Here is a 15,732-nt window from a genome sequence, read left to right as displayed (position 1 = left end):
AGTGTAAACTCCTTATGGCATCTGAGACCTTAGGAAACTTGGTTCTTGCTGACCTCCTTACTTTATCTCTTCTCTCACCACTGAGCTCTGCTGTGGCTCTTGAACACACTTTGCTGGTTCTACTCTGCACTTTTGCATAGGCTGTTCCCTCTGCCTGGAATGCCTTTCCCTGTTGCTCCACTTGCCTCTTTGGTCTAACTTCTACTTGTGCTTTAGGAATGAGCCCTAGTATCATCTCCTCTTGGAAGTGTCCCTGCCTCAGAGTTCAGGGTTCCTTCTCTGGTGCCCACTGCTATGTGCCACCATAGCTATGATTTCCTGTTCACATATGGACTTCCCTAACCCCCACCAGCCTACGAGCCCTTCGAGGGAGGGACTTCTGATTCACCTTGGCATCCCCAGCACTGGCCCTAGTCCTGGCACCTTTGAGCAGCAAGTCACAGAACTTGGTTCTATTCCTGGTCATGTTCCTGAGTGGAGTCTTGTCTAGTCCTATTCCCCAGTTTCCCCATCCAAAGTGGCAGAATTGGTCTCCATTCAATCATGTCTAAGGATCCAATCATGAGAGTCCAGAGGATGGGGGTAGGGCTAGTGTGGCACGATATGTGCTGGGCGTCCAAGATGATGTGGACAATGGACAAGGCCAACTCCCCTAGCCAGAACCCCCACTGTGGCCACCTGCAGCACCTGGTGGTAGGGAATGGGGGGCGGGATGTGAAGCAGAGGAACTGGAGGGTTACATCTGAGGCCTCAGCAGATGAGACCCCACTTAAGAGGTTGGTCTGGTATCTCCATGGGGTGGGGGGGCAGGCGGCTCCAACAATTATCAAAGGCCTGGACCGGCTGACTGGTGGGGGCAGGGGGCCCTCCCTGGGGCTGCTAATGCTCTACCATTATCATCAGTCAGCCCAGCACAATGAGGTCATTAACCCCTGACCCCGGGGGGGCCCCTTTTTAGCCACTTCCTCTGGAGGGTTGGGGGTGGGGGGAAGCAAGCAGAAAGGAGGGGAAGATTTCTGTCTCTGCAGGGAGGGGCGCAGGAGAAAGACCCCTCAGTTGGTTTGGGGAATCACAGCGCTGCAGATTCCTTTGAAGTCCAGGGCCCCACCTTCTTCAGACCCCAGATTTTGCCACCCATGGGAGCACCTCTCTGCCAACCACTTGGAGCCAAAGCAATGTGTGTGTGTGTGTGGGGGGGGGTGCAGGGAGAGACACAGACACTCTGAGAAAGAGACAGAGACAGGGAAAAAGATCCTAAGAGACATATGAGGAAAAATGCTTTAGACTCCAAGATGGCTCTTGCCCATCTATTCAGACGCATATATTGGACCAATCCCGCTCATGAGATTAGATGCCAAAATCCTAAATAAAATATTCAGCAATGAATTCAGCAAATCCAGCAAGGAATATAAAAGATATATATATACATCATGGCCTAATTGAGCTTATTCTAGAAATGCAAAGGTGGTTTAACATTTAAAAATCTATTAATGTAATTCATCACGTTAGGAAATGAAGGGAGAGGAACCATATGATCATCTTGGCACTTACAATAAATTTCATCATCTACTTATGATAAAAATGCTTTGGCAAACTTGGCCTAGAAAGAAATTTCCTTGAATTGATAAAGGTTCTCTACCTGAATCAGCCCCAATGTAGTTCTTAAAGGGGAACAGGCACATTCTTTAAAATCATAACCTTTAAATCCAGAAACCAAAAATATCCCTAGAAATCCTCTTAAAAACCAAAGAGTCATTTGGCAGAACAAGTAAAACATATTTTCTTGAGCATTATTTTCTTTATTTTTATTTTTAAATAATATTTTATTCACTGACCTGTTTGAAACACACCAAAATTTATACTGACAATGGAACTTTCCATACTAAAATGTTGCGCAGCATGCATTACATTCTTTTAAGAACTATCCATATGGGATCAAATGGACAACAGCAACTGGAAAGATTAGGTAGGAACCTTTGTTGTTGTTATGTGTAAATCTTTACGGGAGCAGAAAGCCTCCTCATCTTTCTTCCGTGGAACCGCTGGTAGTTTTTCAAACTGCTGACCTTGAGGTTCATAGCCCGATTCGTAACCACTATGCTACCAGAGCTCCTTAGGTAGGAACGTTAGGGGGCATCAAGATTTTGCACTCATGGGGGAGGAACAACTCAGAAAGAAGGACTAGGATTGGTTGTCTAACTCAAAGAAGGCCATCGATGTTACTGAAACATGAACTACTGTATGTTTTTGCTGTGCATATTCTCAACAACAACACCAAAATAAAGTAAATTATAGGGGGAAAAAATCAGGAACAAAATGCGTTGGACACTCACGTTCTAGTATCTGAGGCCCTCACTGAGAAAGTGGGACATGAACCAAAAAAATAAGGTATAGGGATTGGAAAGGAAGAAATGAAACTGGTATTATTTGCAGATGATACCGATTATCTTCATAGAAACCACAACAGACACCACAGGCAAATCATTAAAACATTAAAATTACAAGAGAAATGTAGCAGAGATAAAGGATATTCCTATACCAAATCAATAGTAAAAAGTAATTGTAGCTTTGACACACATGATTGTTCATGGCAGTTTTATCTGTAATAGTTAAAACCTGTAAATAGCTTAAATAGTCTTCAGTGGGTGAATAGTTAAACAAACTAATACATTCATAAAAACAGCAATCAGGAACAAAAGGAACAGCATATTGACAGGTAGCAACTAGGGTGGAGCTTAAGGGAATTAAGTTGAATGAAAGAAAAAAAAACACTAGCTCTCTTGAAAGGTTACATACTGTGCAATTCCATTTATATATATTCTCAATAGTCAGTTTGATGTTGCATATTTGAAATTTTCCTTAAGACAGAGTCAAAGACCTAAATACATGGAGAAAGACAGCCATTAATTTGCACACAGAGATTCAGTATTATAAGGATATCAGTCTTCCCAAATTAATGTCTAAATTCAGTACAATCCTGATTAAAACCCTCACAGAGTTTTTGGTGGAGTTTGTCAAGCTGAATCTATACTAAGAAAGAGCAAATTTCTAAGAACAGCTGAAACGTTTCTAAAGAAGAATAAAGTAAACGAATTTACCTACCAAACATCAAGATACTTTGGTGTGGCGCTGTTGGAGAAGTACTGGATTACTAACTTCAAGGTCAGTAGTTCAAACCCACCAGTCACTCCTCAGAAACCCTTTACTGGGTTGCTGTGAGTCAGAACCGACTCAATGGCACTTAACAACAGAAACTACAACAACAGGCACTTAACAACAACCAGTATGGTTTTACTGATACAAAGGTGACACTTAGACCAAGGGACAGATTCATGAGCATAAGAACACTGATGGGAGAGGCCATGGCAGGACACAGGGCAAAGAAGGGACAAGACACATTTACATCTGTCTTCAAATGTCATCTGTATAGCCTTCCTGTGGGCTGGCCTGGCTCTTGGCATCCCACGACTCTATTTCATGCGCGAGGTCACCGAGGTTCAGATGCCCAAGGTCTTCTGGTTCGGATCATTGGTTCTTTCCAACGTGGTCTCCCATAGTTCCCTGGTCCTCTAGCTCTTTGTCTGAACCCTGTGTCTGTGCTGGACCTGCTGGCTCCGACTCTTGGGAGGCAGGGGGTAGGGGAATATGTGATCATTTCCCAGTTGAGTTTGAGAACCCTTGAGAGAAAGAGAAAGTGTGTGTGGGCGAGTGAGACAGAGAGAGAGAAGGAGGAGGAGGAAGGGAGAAAGAGACGAGGAGAGAGGGAGGAGAGAGGAGCCGGTCCCCGGAACAATCAGACACTGTCCTCTCTCCCCAAGCTGGAGCCCACCACTCCTAGGTTCCCTAGGCTTTCATCACTGACCTAACCCTGGGGGCAGCATGCTGGGGGCTGGGTGGAGGGAAGGCCAGGGGGTCAGCCGATTACTTGTTAAGCAGATCCAGGAATAGAGCTGCTTTGGGGGCTATTGTGGGGACTCAGCCTCCATGGAAACTCTTGCCCCATCTCTGGCCAGAAGCAGCAACTATAGGAGGTGTAGGGAAGAAAGGAAGACAGAACTGCACTGTATGCCAAGGGCAGTGAGGCCCACCACTCTATCAAAGCTCATCCCCACCTCAAGGGAGAGTGCAGATGACTTTGAACAATGCTAAGCCTTCTCCTCAGGAGCTCTGGTAGCATAGTGGTTACGAACCGGGCTGCGAGCCTTAAGGTCAGCGGTTCGAAACTACCAGCCGCTCCGCGGGAGAAAGATGAGGCTTTCTACTCCCGTAAAGATTTACACCCTCGGAAACCCTGTACATGGGTCGGAACCGACTCGACGGCACTTAACAACAACAACAACAAGCCTTCTCCTCAGCCTCCATCCACTCACTGCCAGGCTGCTGGCTCACTGCCAGGCTGCTGGGAGACTTGTCTTGTCCCTAAATGGGGTCCTGGTGTGGTGCTGTAGGAGAATGCACTGAACCACAAAGTTGGTTTGAACTACAAGGTCGGCAGTTCAATCCCACCAGCAGCTCCTTGGAAACCCTATACAGGTTGCTACAAGTTGGAACTGACTTCATAGCACTTAACAACAACAAGTGGACCTGACCCCACAGATCCATGGCCCACCAGGGCGATCCACCTAAACCTGCAGGGTCTCCGATTTCCTCAGTCTGCTGAGGGCTGAACCATGAACTCCAATCAACACACAAATCTAACCCCTCTGCCCCTCGCCTCCATGGTTCCCCAGTGCCAGGCACTTCAGAGCCCCTGGTCCTTGCTCTAGCATTTGAGACTTTAACTATCTCTGGCCACCTGCTTTCAATGGCACATGCATTCATTCAGTTAACACACATGAGTGTTGCTACTGTGTGCCAGGCACTGTACTGGGTGCTGAGGACAGCGTGGTCACCTGACCAGACCTGGTGGGCAGACAGATAAGATGCAAACCACTGGCCACCTGGAAAGAAATCGTCAGGTTTCTTATATAAGGTGTCTCCAGGGTGTTCCGGAGACACTAGCCAAGGGCTGCATTTGTGCTGGGGGCTCTGAGGAGGTGACATTGGAGTAGAGACTTGGGTGAAGTAAGCACAGTTGAATTGGGGAAGAGCATTTACAAGCACAGGGAACTGCAAATGTAAAGGCCCTGAGGTGGGAACATTTTGATGTGTTCTAGGATCAGTAAGAGGGCCTGAAACAGAGTGTGGGTGGGTAAGCAGGCCCAAGTCTCAGAGGACTTCAGGTCCCTCTAAGGACCTGGGTGGTGTTATTTTGTGTGTGGTGGGAAGATGGAAAAGCATTTTGAGCAGAGAAGTGTCACGATCTGATTTACATTGAAGAACAAGCACTCAGGCTCCGAGACCACTGACTTTACATGGAGACTGAGGCCCAGAGAGGTCAAGTGACATTCCTAGAGCCACACAGTCATTGTCCTGTCCAGTGTTTCCACCAGTGCTCTTCATGAGTCTAGAGCTAGCAGGTCTCTCACTGAAGTCTCATCCAGCTGGGTCACCTGCCCATGGCCATACAGCCCAGAAGGCACAGGGATTGGATTGGGCTCCGGGCCAGACACAGCTGTTTTCAAACCCTGGCCCCACCACCAATTAACTGGGAGATGTCTCAAAGCTTTCAGAGCCTCAGTGTCTTCATCTGGGAAGTAGGGGTCACAAGAACTTGTGATTTGGTCCCTGCTGACCTATTCTCACACCCCCTCCACTTCCTTGGTGCACTTCAGCCACCCTGGCCTTTCCTTGAAGGTATGAAGGTGTCAGCTCATATCTGCCAAAGGAACACTCTGCCCTGGGTCTTTGTAAGCTGATCTCCTTTTGAGGCTCTCTGGTCCCTTCTTCTGAGAGACCCTCTCTAACCACCATATCTAAATGTCCTTCACTTCCAACACCTCCTCACCCCCATTTACATATCCATAACTCTGGTCACCAACTGAAATACACCCGTTTGTCCTCCCACTCACCTGAGCTCCCTGAGGGCACAACCTTGCGCATCTTGTTCTCCGCTGTGTCCTCATGGCACAGTTATAATAAGAGCTCAATAAATAACCTAGTGATGAATGAATAAGTACATGAACAGTAGTCACCTCTAAGGGCTGCTGATAGGTCTACGTGAGGTAATGAACAGAGACTGCTTAACTCAGTGCCTGGCACATAGTAAATGTTCAGTATTTCTATTCTTGTCACCATTGCTAGCTCTTCAATTTTACCTATTTATTTTCTTGTTGTGATTGAGAATATCACAATGCCTCTGACTAATAGGGTTCCTGAGGCCGTAAATCTTTACAGGAGCAGATAGCCTTTTTTCTCCCGAGGAGTTGCCGGTGGGTTTGAACTGCTGATCTTGTGATTAGCAGTCCAGTGCTTATCTTACAGCAGTACCAGAGTTCCTTGTGATTAAGAATATGCACAGCAGATCTGGGGGGTACGGGGGAAGGATTGCATGGAGGGGATTGTAACCATGGCTATGAGACGATATACGATAGAATGAATGTAAAACCAATGTTCTCCCATGTAAACTATCACATAATTCACAATAAAACATTAAAAAAAAAAAAAAAAGAATACACACAGCAAAACATATATCGATTCAATAGTGTCTGCACGTACCATTTAGTGACAATGATCATGTTCAAGTTGTGCAATTTCTTACCCTCCTCTGAGTAGTCCCTCTTCCATCAACACACACTCACTGACCCCACCCAGAGCTCCTATTCAATTTTTGAAGTTGCTGTTGTCAATTTGATCCCATAGTCCTGATGTGACGCTGTAGGACAAGCCCTGGACTACTAACTACAAGGTTGGCAGTTCAAGCTCATCAGCTGCTTCCCGGAAACTCTATACAGAGTCGCTATGAGTTTTAACAGAGTTAGCGGCATTTAACAACAACAGATAGATCTTAAAAGAACTTAAGGCTCGAGTCAGAAATGCTTTACTAGTTCAGCTCAAGTACTGTTTGGCTTTCAGAAGACTTCAGGGGATACCTTTGGTTTAAGGATGATCTCAGGGTAAGAGTTTCAGGGGCTCAGCCAGCCTTCACGGCTCCAGAAAGTTCCATGAGAATTCAAAATTTTTGTTCGGCATTTCCCCCCTTTTGGTCAGGATTTGTCTATGTTGTTTCTATTCTTTTGACTTTAAAGTGTATTTTTTCAACTTCTCAGCTGATGATGAATTGAACCAAATTCTATCATTCCACCGTTGGTTTCTTGCAGCGGCCTTTCTTGCCAGATAGTGAGTCAGATAGTAATCATGTGAGGCCCTGTGCTGGGTGGCACCGACTGCTGAAGGCAGACATATGAAGTCGCAGCATGGCATGCACATAGCCAGCCTCACCTACCGCCCACAACCTGCAAAGACTCATGGTGTCCCTAGCCAAGTGCAGGCTGGGAAGGGACAGGGTAGTGACAAGACTAGAGAGGGAGGGACTCTCCTTGTTTTTCTAGGATTCTAGATGTGTATTGTAATAGCCACTGGGTGGCAGCACATCCTCGGGAATATGGGGCTGTGAAGGCAGTTTTGTCCTGATTGACTCTGAGACTAGGAGTAGAACTTGGAGGCTCCAGACCCAGAGTGGGACTGAGACTTGCCCCAGATAGCAGGGCTGGGTTTCCTGCAAGGCCATCTGCCTGTCTTGGCAGGGCTCCGGAGAAGCTGCAGGGGAAAAGGAAAGTCAAGCTTGGAGACGGAAGGTTTGAGGACCAGAGTCTTCTGGAAAGTGCCCCCCCCCCCCAAAAAAAAAATCAATTTCAGCTCCCTAGAATCCTACTCATCATCCTGAGTCAGGCCCCTCCTGAGGCCTCTTCATCGGTGACTCTGGCTGGGATGGTGGTTCATCCCATGCTCCTTCTACTCATGACTATCTTCAATTGAGAAGGCTGTGCCTTGCCCCAGACCCCCACCTGTCATGGGAGGCCTTTGCACCAGCTCTAGCCTCTGTCTGTGTTGCCCTTTCCCTCTTCTCAGTCAGTGTACCACCAGATGAGATGTCACTTCCTTCAGGAAGCCTTCTTTGGCCTTCGGTCTAGGCAGGAGTCCCACCTTTGGTTCATACAACATCCTGGGCTTCCGCCAGGACAGTGAGACATCTCTGGGGCAGGGACCCGTGGTGGACCCGAGCATGCCCACTCAGTACAGACGCTGTGCTTTCTGAATCCTGACACAGTGGTCCTCAACCTGCAGTGGGCCCTGAAGTTGTCTTTAGAGCTTTGTGAAAATGCAGCCTCCAAGCGACTCTTCTCCAATATGTCTAAGAGGGATCCCAGGAATCTGTACTTCCCTGATGCATCTATCTGATGAAGGCCCTGTAACTGCACCATCTGCTTTACCTTTTGAAGTGGCTGGGCGAAGGCCTAACAGTAACCACTCAGAAACACCTGTGCCATGGGAATCACTTACAAAACACTCTCATCACCTTTGTCTCCTTTTTGTCTTCATCTTTTAAAAAACTATTTTGGGAGGAATCATTATCCTCACCTTACAGACACCTGAGGCTCAGAAGCAAAGGACTTTGTCCAAGATCCCCCATTTCCAAAATGGCAGAGCCCAGGCTTGGGCTCAAGTAGTCCTGGCTGGAAGAGCTACAGTTCATATTAAAACATCTGGGATGAAAGATGCTGCTTGCTTGAAAATAGAAATGCTGCTCTAGCCACAGGGCTCAGTGGTTCCAGCCCTGTGGAGGGAGCACAGGATTCCAGTCCTAGGCTTGCCACCACCGCCTGTGTCAAGAAGGGAAACCACTTCCCTGAGCCTCAGTTTCCTCACTTGAAAATTGTGACTGGCAACACTTGTTTTCCTCTCCTTTAAGCTTAAAAATTCTGTGGAAGGGATGTGTACTGCAGAGAAGTGCATATCTGCTAAGACCCAGGTTAGCTCCCTTTCAAGCCTGGGATAAGTGGAAACCCATCCCCTACATCTCCATTCCCTCACAGCCCATAGGGCAGCTAGGGAAACAGGCTGGGCAGGTCTGCCCCACGCTGCTAGGTTGGGGAGGCACCTTCTTTACAATGACTGTAGAGGTTGGCAGGGAGAGGACTCCTTGGATACTATTTCCTGAGCCCCAGATACAGGGGGCTCCAGAGGACTGCTCCTCAGCAACAAAAGAAGGAAGTGGAGGTGTGAGGAATATGTCACTAAATACCACAATCTAGTACTAGAAGGGAAGACGGGAAGCATGAACCTCCATGTCTTTGGATTGAATATGGGGAAACTGAGGCATGTAAACGGAAATGAAGGAGGGGAACTTGTCTGATGGGTCGTTAGTTTCAGATCCACTGAATACAGGTCTCCTGACTCCCAGTCTAGTGTGTAAGGGACACCGGACTGGGCGCCAAGAGTCTCCGGATGAAGATCTGGATCTTGTATCAATTTTGGGTGGCACTGGACAAAATCACTTTCCCTCTTAGGACATCGTTTCCTGCTGCAAAAGTAAAGTTGAGATGAGATTTTAAGGCGCCATTCCAGCTTGGACACTATCATTCGAGTAAAAGAGTCCTCCGCAGACTTGGTCTAGGCCCAAGAGTTTAGAGTGTGAACGGGAAGATCTTGGTGTTTGTAGTTCATTGAATAAAGCGGGAGGTCCCCGCTCAGGGATGCTTTCGTTGCCACGGCAACCGTGGGCCTGCGTGGTCCTCTGCGTTCCGCGGAGGAGGCTGGGACGCTCCCGACCCTCACCAAGATGGCGGCGACGACAGAGCGAGGGGCGGGACTAAACGCTGTCAGCCTGTCCAGAACGTTCCTCTGTTTCCGCTTCTTCAAACCAACTGCGAGCTCCCGCCCATACTTATTCTCTTTCCTGGTTCTGGGAGCCTCGGGAGCCAGAAAGGGAAGAGCTGCCTGCAGGGATTGGGGTAAGTGCCTCGGGGAGAGGGACGGCGGGACTTCCGTGTCTCGCCGGAAGTGACGTGACAGTCGCGGCTGTCGACAGGTGGAACGGCAGGTGGGTTCAGGTGCCAGCCTGGCCCGGACCCGGCTGTGAGATCGACGCTTCCGGTGAGCGACAGAGACAGCCACCAAGGTTCTGGAGGCCCGTGGGGCGGGCTTTGGGATTTGAACCCGTCACCCTGGCCTGGAGTTCCTCCCTCTACCTAGTAAGAGTCACCGCCACCCCCGGCCGGCACCGTCCATCCTGAGGGAAGTGGGAGGTCTGGCTGTCCCGAGTCTGCAGGGCTGGGGTTGACATGCGAGCACTTCAGTTCCCTAAACCCCTACCCTCCTGTCTCTCCCGATCCAGTTCCCTATTCCCCTACCGAGCTGGGCAGTGAGCCGGTCCATCCCGACTCCTGGAACCATGTTTGCAGACTTGGATTATGACATCGAAGAGGATAAACTGTGAGTGTTGGGTTCCCCCGAGGCCCGGGAGGGCAGGAACCCCAGGTTCCTCAGACCCCTTGCTTTGCAGCAGGGGGTAATGTCCTGTGCTGAAACTGCAAGGGGTCAGCCCGTCTAGGAGCTCACCATCTGCAGGTGGTAGGACACGGTAACAGACAGTGACGGCTCAGAGGAGGTGACAGTCGAGTTTGGTTTTGAAGGATGAAGAGGAAAGTCATAACTCTGCTGTTTCCCCAGTCAAGACAATTAGTGGAACCAAATTTTAAAGATTAGGTTTGTTTCTCTGTTAGGTTGTATCCTCCATGAGGACAAACACTGGGCCCAACCACTGCCATACTGTGTCCGTAGCCCTCAGTAGGGCGTAGTCACTTCTGACTCATAGCAACCCAGTGTAGGATTTCTGAGGCTATAAATCTTTGCAGGAGCAAAAAGCTTCATCTTTCTACTGCTGGAGAGCTCGAACCACCAACCTTGTGATGCTTATCCTACAGAGACACCACACTTCCCAGAGTGGGATTAGCAAGTGTTTTCTGCATTAGTGATGGAATAAATAAGATTCTTTACTATAAAACATAAGTATGGGCTAATTTGTAGTGACACCTGAGATGTAGAGTAGTTGAGCAGGTAGAAAGTGGAAAGGGTTGAACAGGTGAGGACTTCTGAGAGGAGGTGGCCGTAACGTTCCATGTGAGCCTAGGCAGGTGACAAGGACAGAGCCTGAATGAAATCTCAGAGGCAGAATGAAGGGAAGAGAAAGGGAGCTATTTTTTTTTTTTAATGTTTTATTGTGAATTATGTGATAGTTTACATGGGAGAACATTAGTTTTACATTCATCCTATCGTATATTGTTTCATTGTCATGGTTACAATCCCCTCTATGCATCATCAGACAACCAAAGGGTATACACTACAAGCCTGCCCCCCGGTTGTCAGCACACAGCCCCTCTCCCTCTCTGTGTCTAAAGTCCCCAACTACTCCATCTCTCCACGTCATTGTCTGTACCTCCATCTCAGGCATCACTGTTTCTCTGGATAGGGTCCCGCTCTACACTCTTCTCCCTTGATGGTCCCAGGGACCATCTACCTTTACATTTCCAACCCTCATAAGCAGTCCTGATAACAATTATTCACTATTGTATCACAAGAGACCTATCCACATTTCATTTCATCAGCCCCACCTAGACAGATTGGATACTACTCAGTGGAGATTCTACCTTCCTTCACACCCTCTGGATCTAGGTTCCCTCTTGAAAGCTTGTAAGCCAGTCACTTTTTGCCTTTGTAGCCTCCCCATCTTGGGTAGCCAATGTCCAAGTTTCCCGTCCCTGTCTATACTCTGTGTATGGAGGGGGTGGAAATGATCCTTGCTGTAAGGATTTGTTAAGGGAGCTACTTTTAAGGCGTTACCTGCTCTGTGTTGAACTGTTACATGTATCTTCCAGGTACTTCATCGCAATGACTGGTAATAAAATAGCTTCCTCATTTTATGCAGAGAGGGTAACATACACATATCCCAGAGTTGATAACTGGCAGAGCTACGATTTAATCTCACATCTGCATAACTCCTAAAGCTGCGCACTTTCCAGAACAAAACGCTGCCTTTCTGGTCAAATGAGGGGCAAAGGTTATGAAGCAGGAGGAGCCCCACCCGCTACCCTGTGTCCTCCAAGCATCCTTCAGGAGGTTGAGCTTCTTGTTTCTCTTTCTAGCGGAATCCCTACTGTGCCCGGGAAGGTGACCCTGCAGAAGGATGCTCAGAACCTCATCGGGATCAGCATTGGAGGAGGGGCCCAGTACTGTCCCTGCCTCTATATCGTCCAGGTATCTATCTCTTTCGAGGTGGGGGCAAGGGCCTAGAAAGGGTGCGTACTTCCTGTCTTGGGTGCTGCAGGTGCCCTGTAGAGTTGGTTTGTTCGCCACCAGGAAGTACCAGACTGGCATCCGTGAGTCATTGAAAAGCACCCTGTCAGGCCTGCCCTTAGTTTTCTCTTATTTCAGTGGCTGCTTGTTTTTCTTTTTCAACACTTATCACTGCCTTTAATCCAACAGTTGTTTGCCACTTGTTCTGGACTTAGCTACTCTATCTGACTCTTTGCTCTAGGAGGACCGGGGGTCCCTGTGCTCTTTGTTCACTGTGGTTAGCACCTAATCCAGTGCATGGCATGTAGTGGACACACAGTAAAACTGTCTTTACTGAATCAGCTGGGTACTAGCTCAAGGGAAGTGTGTTGTTCTTGATGTTGTTGTTGCTGTTGTCAGGTGCCATCCAGTCGGTACAACTCACAGCGACACCATGCACAGGAGAACGAAACACTGTCCGATCCTGGGCCAAATTCACTACTGTTGCCACGCTTGAGTCCATCGATACTGCCAGTTGGCCAATCCATCTCACTGGGGGGTCTTCCTCTTTTTCTCTGACCCTCCACCTTACCAAACATGAGATCCTTCTTCAGGGACTGGTCCCTCCTGACAATATGTCTGAAGTATGAGAGACGAAGTTTGTCCATCCTGGCCTCCAAGGAGCACTCTGGCTGCACTTCATCCAGAACGGATCTATTGGTTCTTTTGGCAGCCCATGGCACTTTCAATATTCTCCTCCAACACCGTAACTCAAAAGCATCAATTCTTCTACGGTTTTCCTTATTTACTGTCCAGCTTTCGCATGCATATGAGGTAATTGAAAATACCATGGCTTGGGTCAGGAGCACCTTAGTCCTCAAGCTGACATCTTTGCTCTTCAACACTTTAAAAAGGTCTTGTGCAGCAGATTTGCCTAATGCAGTACGTCGTTTGATTTCTTGATTGCTGCTTCCATGAGTGTGGATAGTTGATCCAGGAAGACTGAAGTCCTTGACAACTTCAATTTGATGTTAGTGCTGTCAAGTCAGCCCTGACTCATAGTGACCATGTGTAGGGTTTCTGAGGCTGTAAATCTTTATGGGCACAGAAACCTCATCTTTCTCCCACAGAGCAGCTGTTAGGTTTGAACAATTGACCTTGTGGGTAGCAGTCCAGTGCTTATCCTACAGTGCCACCAGTGCTGCAAGTGAAGTGTAGTGAATCAATTTTGAAATAAAACTGACCTCAGTTCATCTGTAAGCTCCCTGCTTATTAGCAATTACTTAACCTTCACCCTAGGACTCAGTGCCCTCACCGGGAAGATGAAGATGTAAAATACATACATGTATATATATCTTTGGATTGTTGTGAAGCTTAAATAAAATGACAAATTCCAATGCATGACATTAGTGAGCACTTACTAAACAGTGTTGTTGTTGTTGTGTGCTGTGGAGTTGGTTCTGACTCATAGCGACCCTGTACAGGGTTTCCGAGGCTGTAAATCTTTATGGGAGCAGAAAGCCACATCTTTCTCCCGCGGAACATTGTTGGTAGTTTCGAACTGCTGACCCTGAGGTTAGTAGCCTAATTCGTAACCACTATGCTAACAGCAATTGAAAAATACTGTGACTTGGGTCAGGCACAGCTTAGTCCTCAAACTGACAACTCTTCTGGTTTTCAATCAACAGTGTCTAATGCATCAAATCTGGTCTTGATTGTTTGTTGTTAAGTGCTGTCGAGTCAATTCCGACCCATAGCGACCCTGTACAGGGTTTCCAAGGAGCAACTGGTGAGCTTGAACCGCCAACCTTGCAGTTCAAATGGCTTTGCAGTCTGGTACATTAACCCACAGTGCCATACTGGTCTCTAAATTCAGGTGGGTTATATTTAAGGTCATCTTTTGGCTCTCATGGACTTGTTTTCATTTTCTTCAGCTTCAGCCGGAATTTGCATATTAGCATTTGATGGTCTGTTCCAGTTTTCCCCTGGCCTTGTTTTGACTGATAATACTGAGCTTCTCCATTGTGTCTTCCCACAGTTAATTTAATTTGATTCCTGTGTGTTCTGTCTGGTGAGCTCCATGTGTATAGTCACCTTTTACAATGTTGGAAAAAGCTACTTGCAGTGAACAACTTTGGTCTCACAAAATTCTATCATGTGATCTCCAGCATCATTCCTATCACCAAGGCCGTATTTCCCTTCCACTGATCCTTCCTCTTTGTTTCCAGCCTTTGCATTCCAGTCGCCGGTAATTATCAATGCATCTTGATTGCATGTTTGATCAATTTCAGACTGAAGAAGTTGGTAGAATTCTTCAACTTCATCCTCACTGACTTTAGTGGTTGGTGTGTGAATCTGAATAATAGTGGTGTTAACTTCCTCTCAGGCGAATGGATATTATTATTATCTTGAAATGTTCTTTTTGATCATGAATACTATACCATTCATTTTCAATTTGTTATTCCCAGCATAGTAAACCCTTTGATTATCCAACTAAGAATGGCCAACACAAGTGTCCATTTCAGCTCACTGTTGTCTAAGATACGGATCTGTATGTGTTCCATTTCACTGTGATTTAAAGGAGCATAGTCGATTTTTAAATATTTCTGGCAGTGTACTATGTGAGTCGCTTTACTGAGGAAAGAATGCTACAAGGCCCTGATGCTATGGGAGCCGCCTGCCTGCTGTGTGCATCTGTTGCCTCCTCTTAGTCCAGTAAATGAGACTGGAACTCTCTTCTCAAACCACACTCGGCCCCTGCCATCGACCCCAAGTAGCGATATTGTCGGGTTTGGCCACATCAATATTAATGCAACAGAGATCTTGCTCAGGAAATGTTTCCTGAGATACCTACATTGGGTCTGGCTTTGTTGTAGGCACGAGGGACTGGGAAGGGAAGAACACAATGACCCTTCCAGAGCGCTCGCTCATTCTGGTGGATCGTTACTGTGCTGACTGCTCTGTAGATGGATCTCTGCCTAGCTTAGTGACCTCCTGTGATTAAGCTCCTTCTTTTGTTGTTTTTAAGCTTTTTCTTGTGAATCAAGTGAAGGTTTAAAGAGCAGATCATCAAGTTTACATTCAGCAAACCATACAGTTCATATCCTAACGATGGTTACAATCCTTTCCATGGATCATCAGTTAACAGTATTTACCTCTATTCGCTTTAACTCTTGCCTTCCTCTCTGTGTCTCCGCTACCTTTATCTTTCCTCTGCCAACCACCCTCTTCTTATAGATGCCTGCCTTGTCACCCATGTTAACATGTGTCTACCCTCTAGCCTGTGAGTAATTTTTCCTCCCTCACCCCCGGGTAACCATTGTAGAATGTTTCCTTTATCAAAAAAAACTTTTCGTAACAGATTTAACTGTTGTAAAACCTTTTTACAACATGGGTCTCATACAATATTTGTCCTTTTCACCTAGCTTCATCCATGTTGTAAGATGTTTTGCAGATTATTGAACATTGAAACATACAAAGACCACAGTCTTCAGTATGGGTTGCACCTCAACGTAAGGTGCGCCTGACCCAAGCCTTGGTATTTTCAATAGCTGCAATATTGAAGGTACCATGAACTGC

At 47.1% G+C, this 15,732-nt stretch overlaps 1 protein-coding gene across 1 annotated transcript in view; it reads left to right on the top strand.

Annotated features, from left to right (window-relative positions):
- Positions 1 to 9,900: 9,900 nt before the first annotated feature.
- The window catches only part of PICK1 (protein interacting with PRKCA 1), a 29,768-nt gene continuing 23,936 nt past the window's right edge, over positions 9,901 to 15,732 (top strand). Inside the window, exons 1-3 of the mRNA XM_006865194.1 lie at positions 9,901 to 10,073; positions 10,217 to 10,314; positions 12,024 to 12,135. Of these exons, the coding sequence (XP_006865256.1) occupies positions 10,274 to 10,314; positions 12,024 to 12,135 (153 nt within the window). The 5' untranslated portion in view covers positions 9,901 to 10,073; positions 10,217 to 10,273. The remainder of the gene's footprint in view (positions 10,074 to 10,216; positions 10,315 to 12,023; positions 12,136 to 15,732) is intronic.

The sequence above is a fragment of the Chrysochloris asiatica genome, unplaced genomic scaffold, assembly GCF_000296735.1.
Source record: "Chrysochloris asiatica unplaced genomic scaffold, ChrAsi1.0 scaffold00076, whole genome shotgun sequence".
NCBI classification, from domain to species: domain Eukaryota; kingdom Metazoa; phylum Chordata; class Mammalia; order Afrosoricida; family Chrysochloridae; genus Chrysochloris; species Chrysochloris asiatica.
The sequence above is the reverse complement of the archived record's forward strand: the minus strand, read 5'-3'. Positions and strand labels throughout refer to the sequence as shown.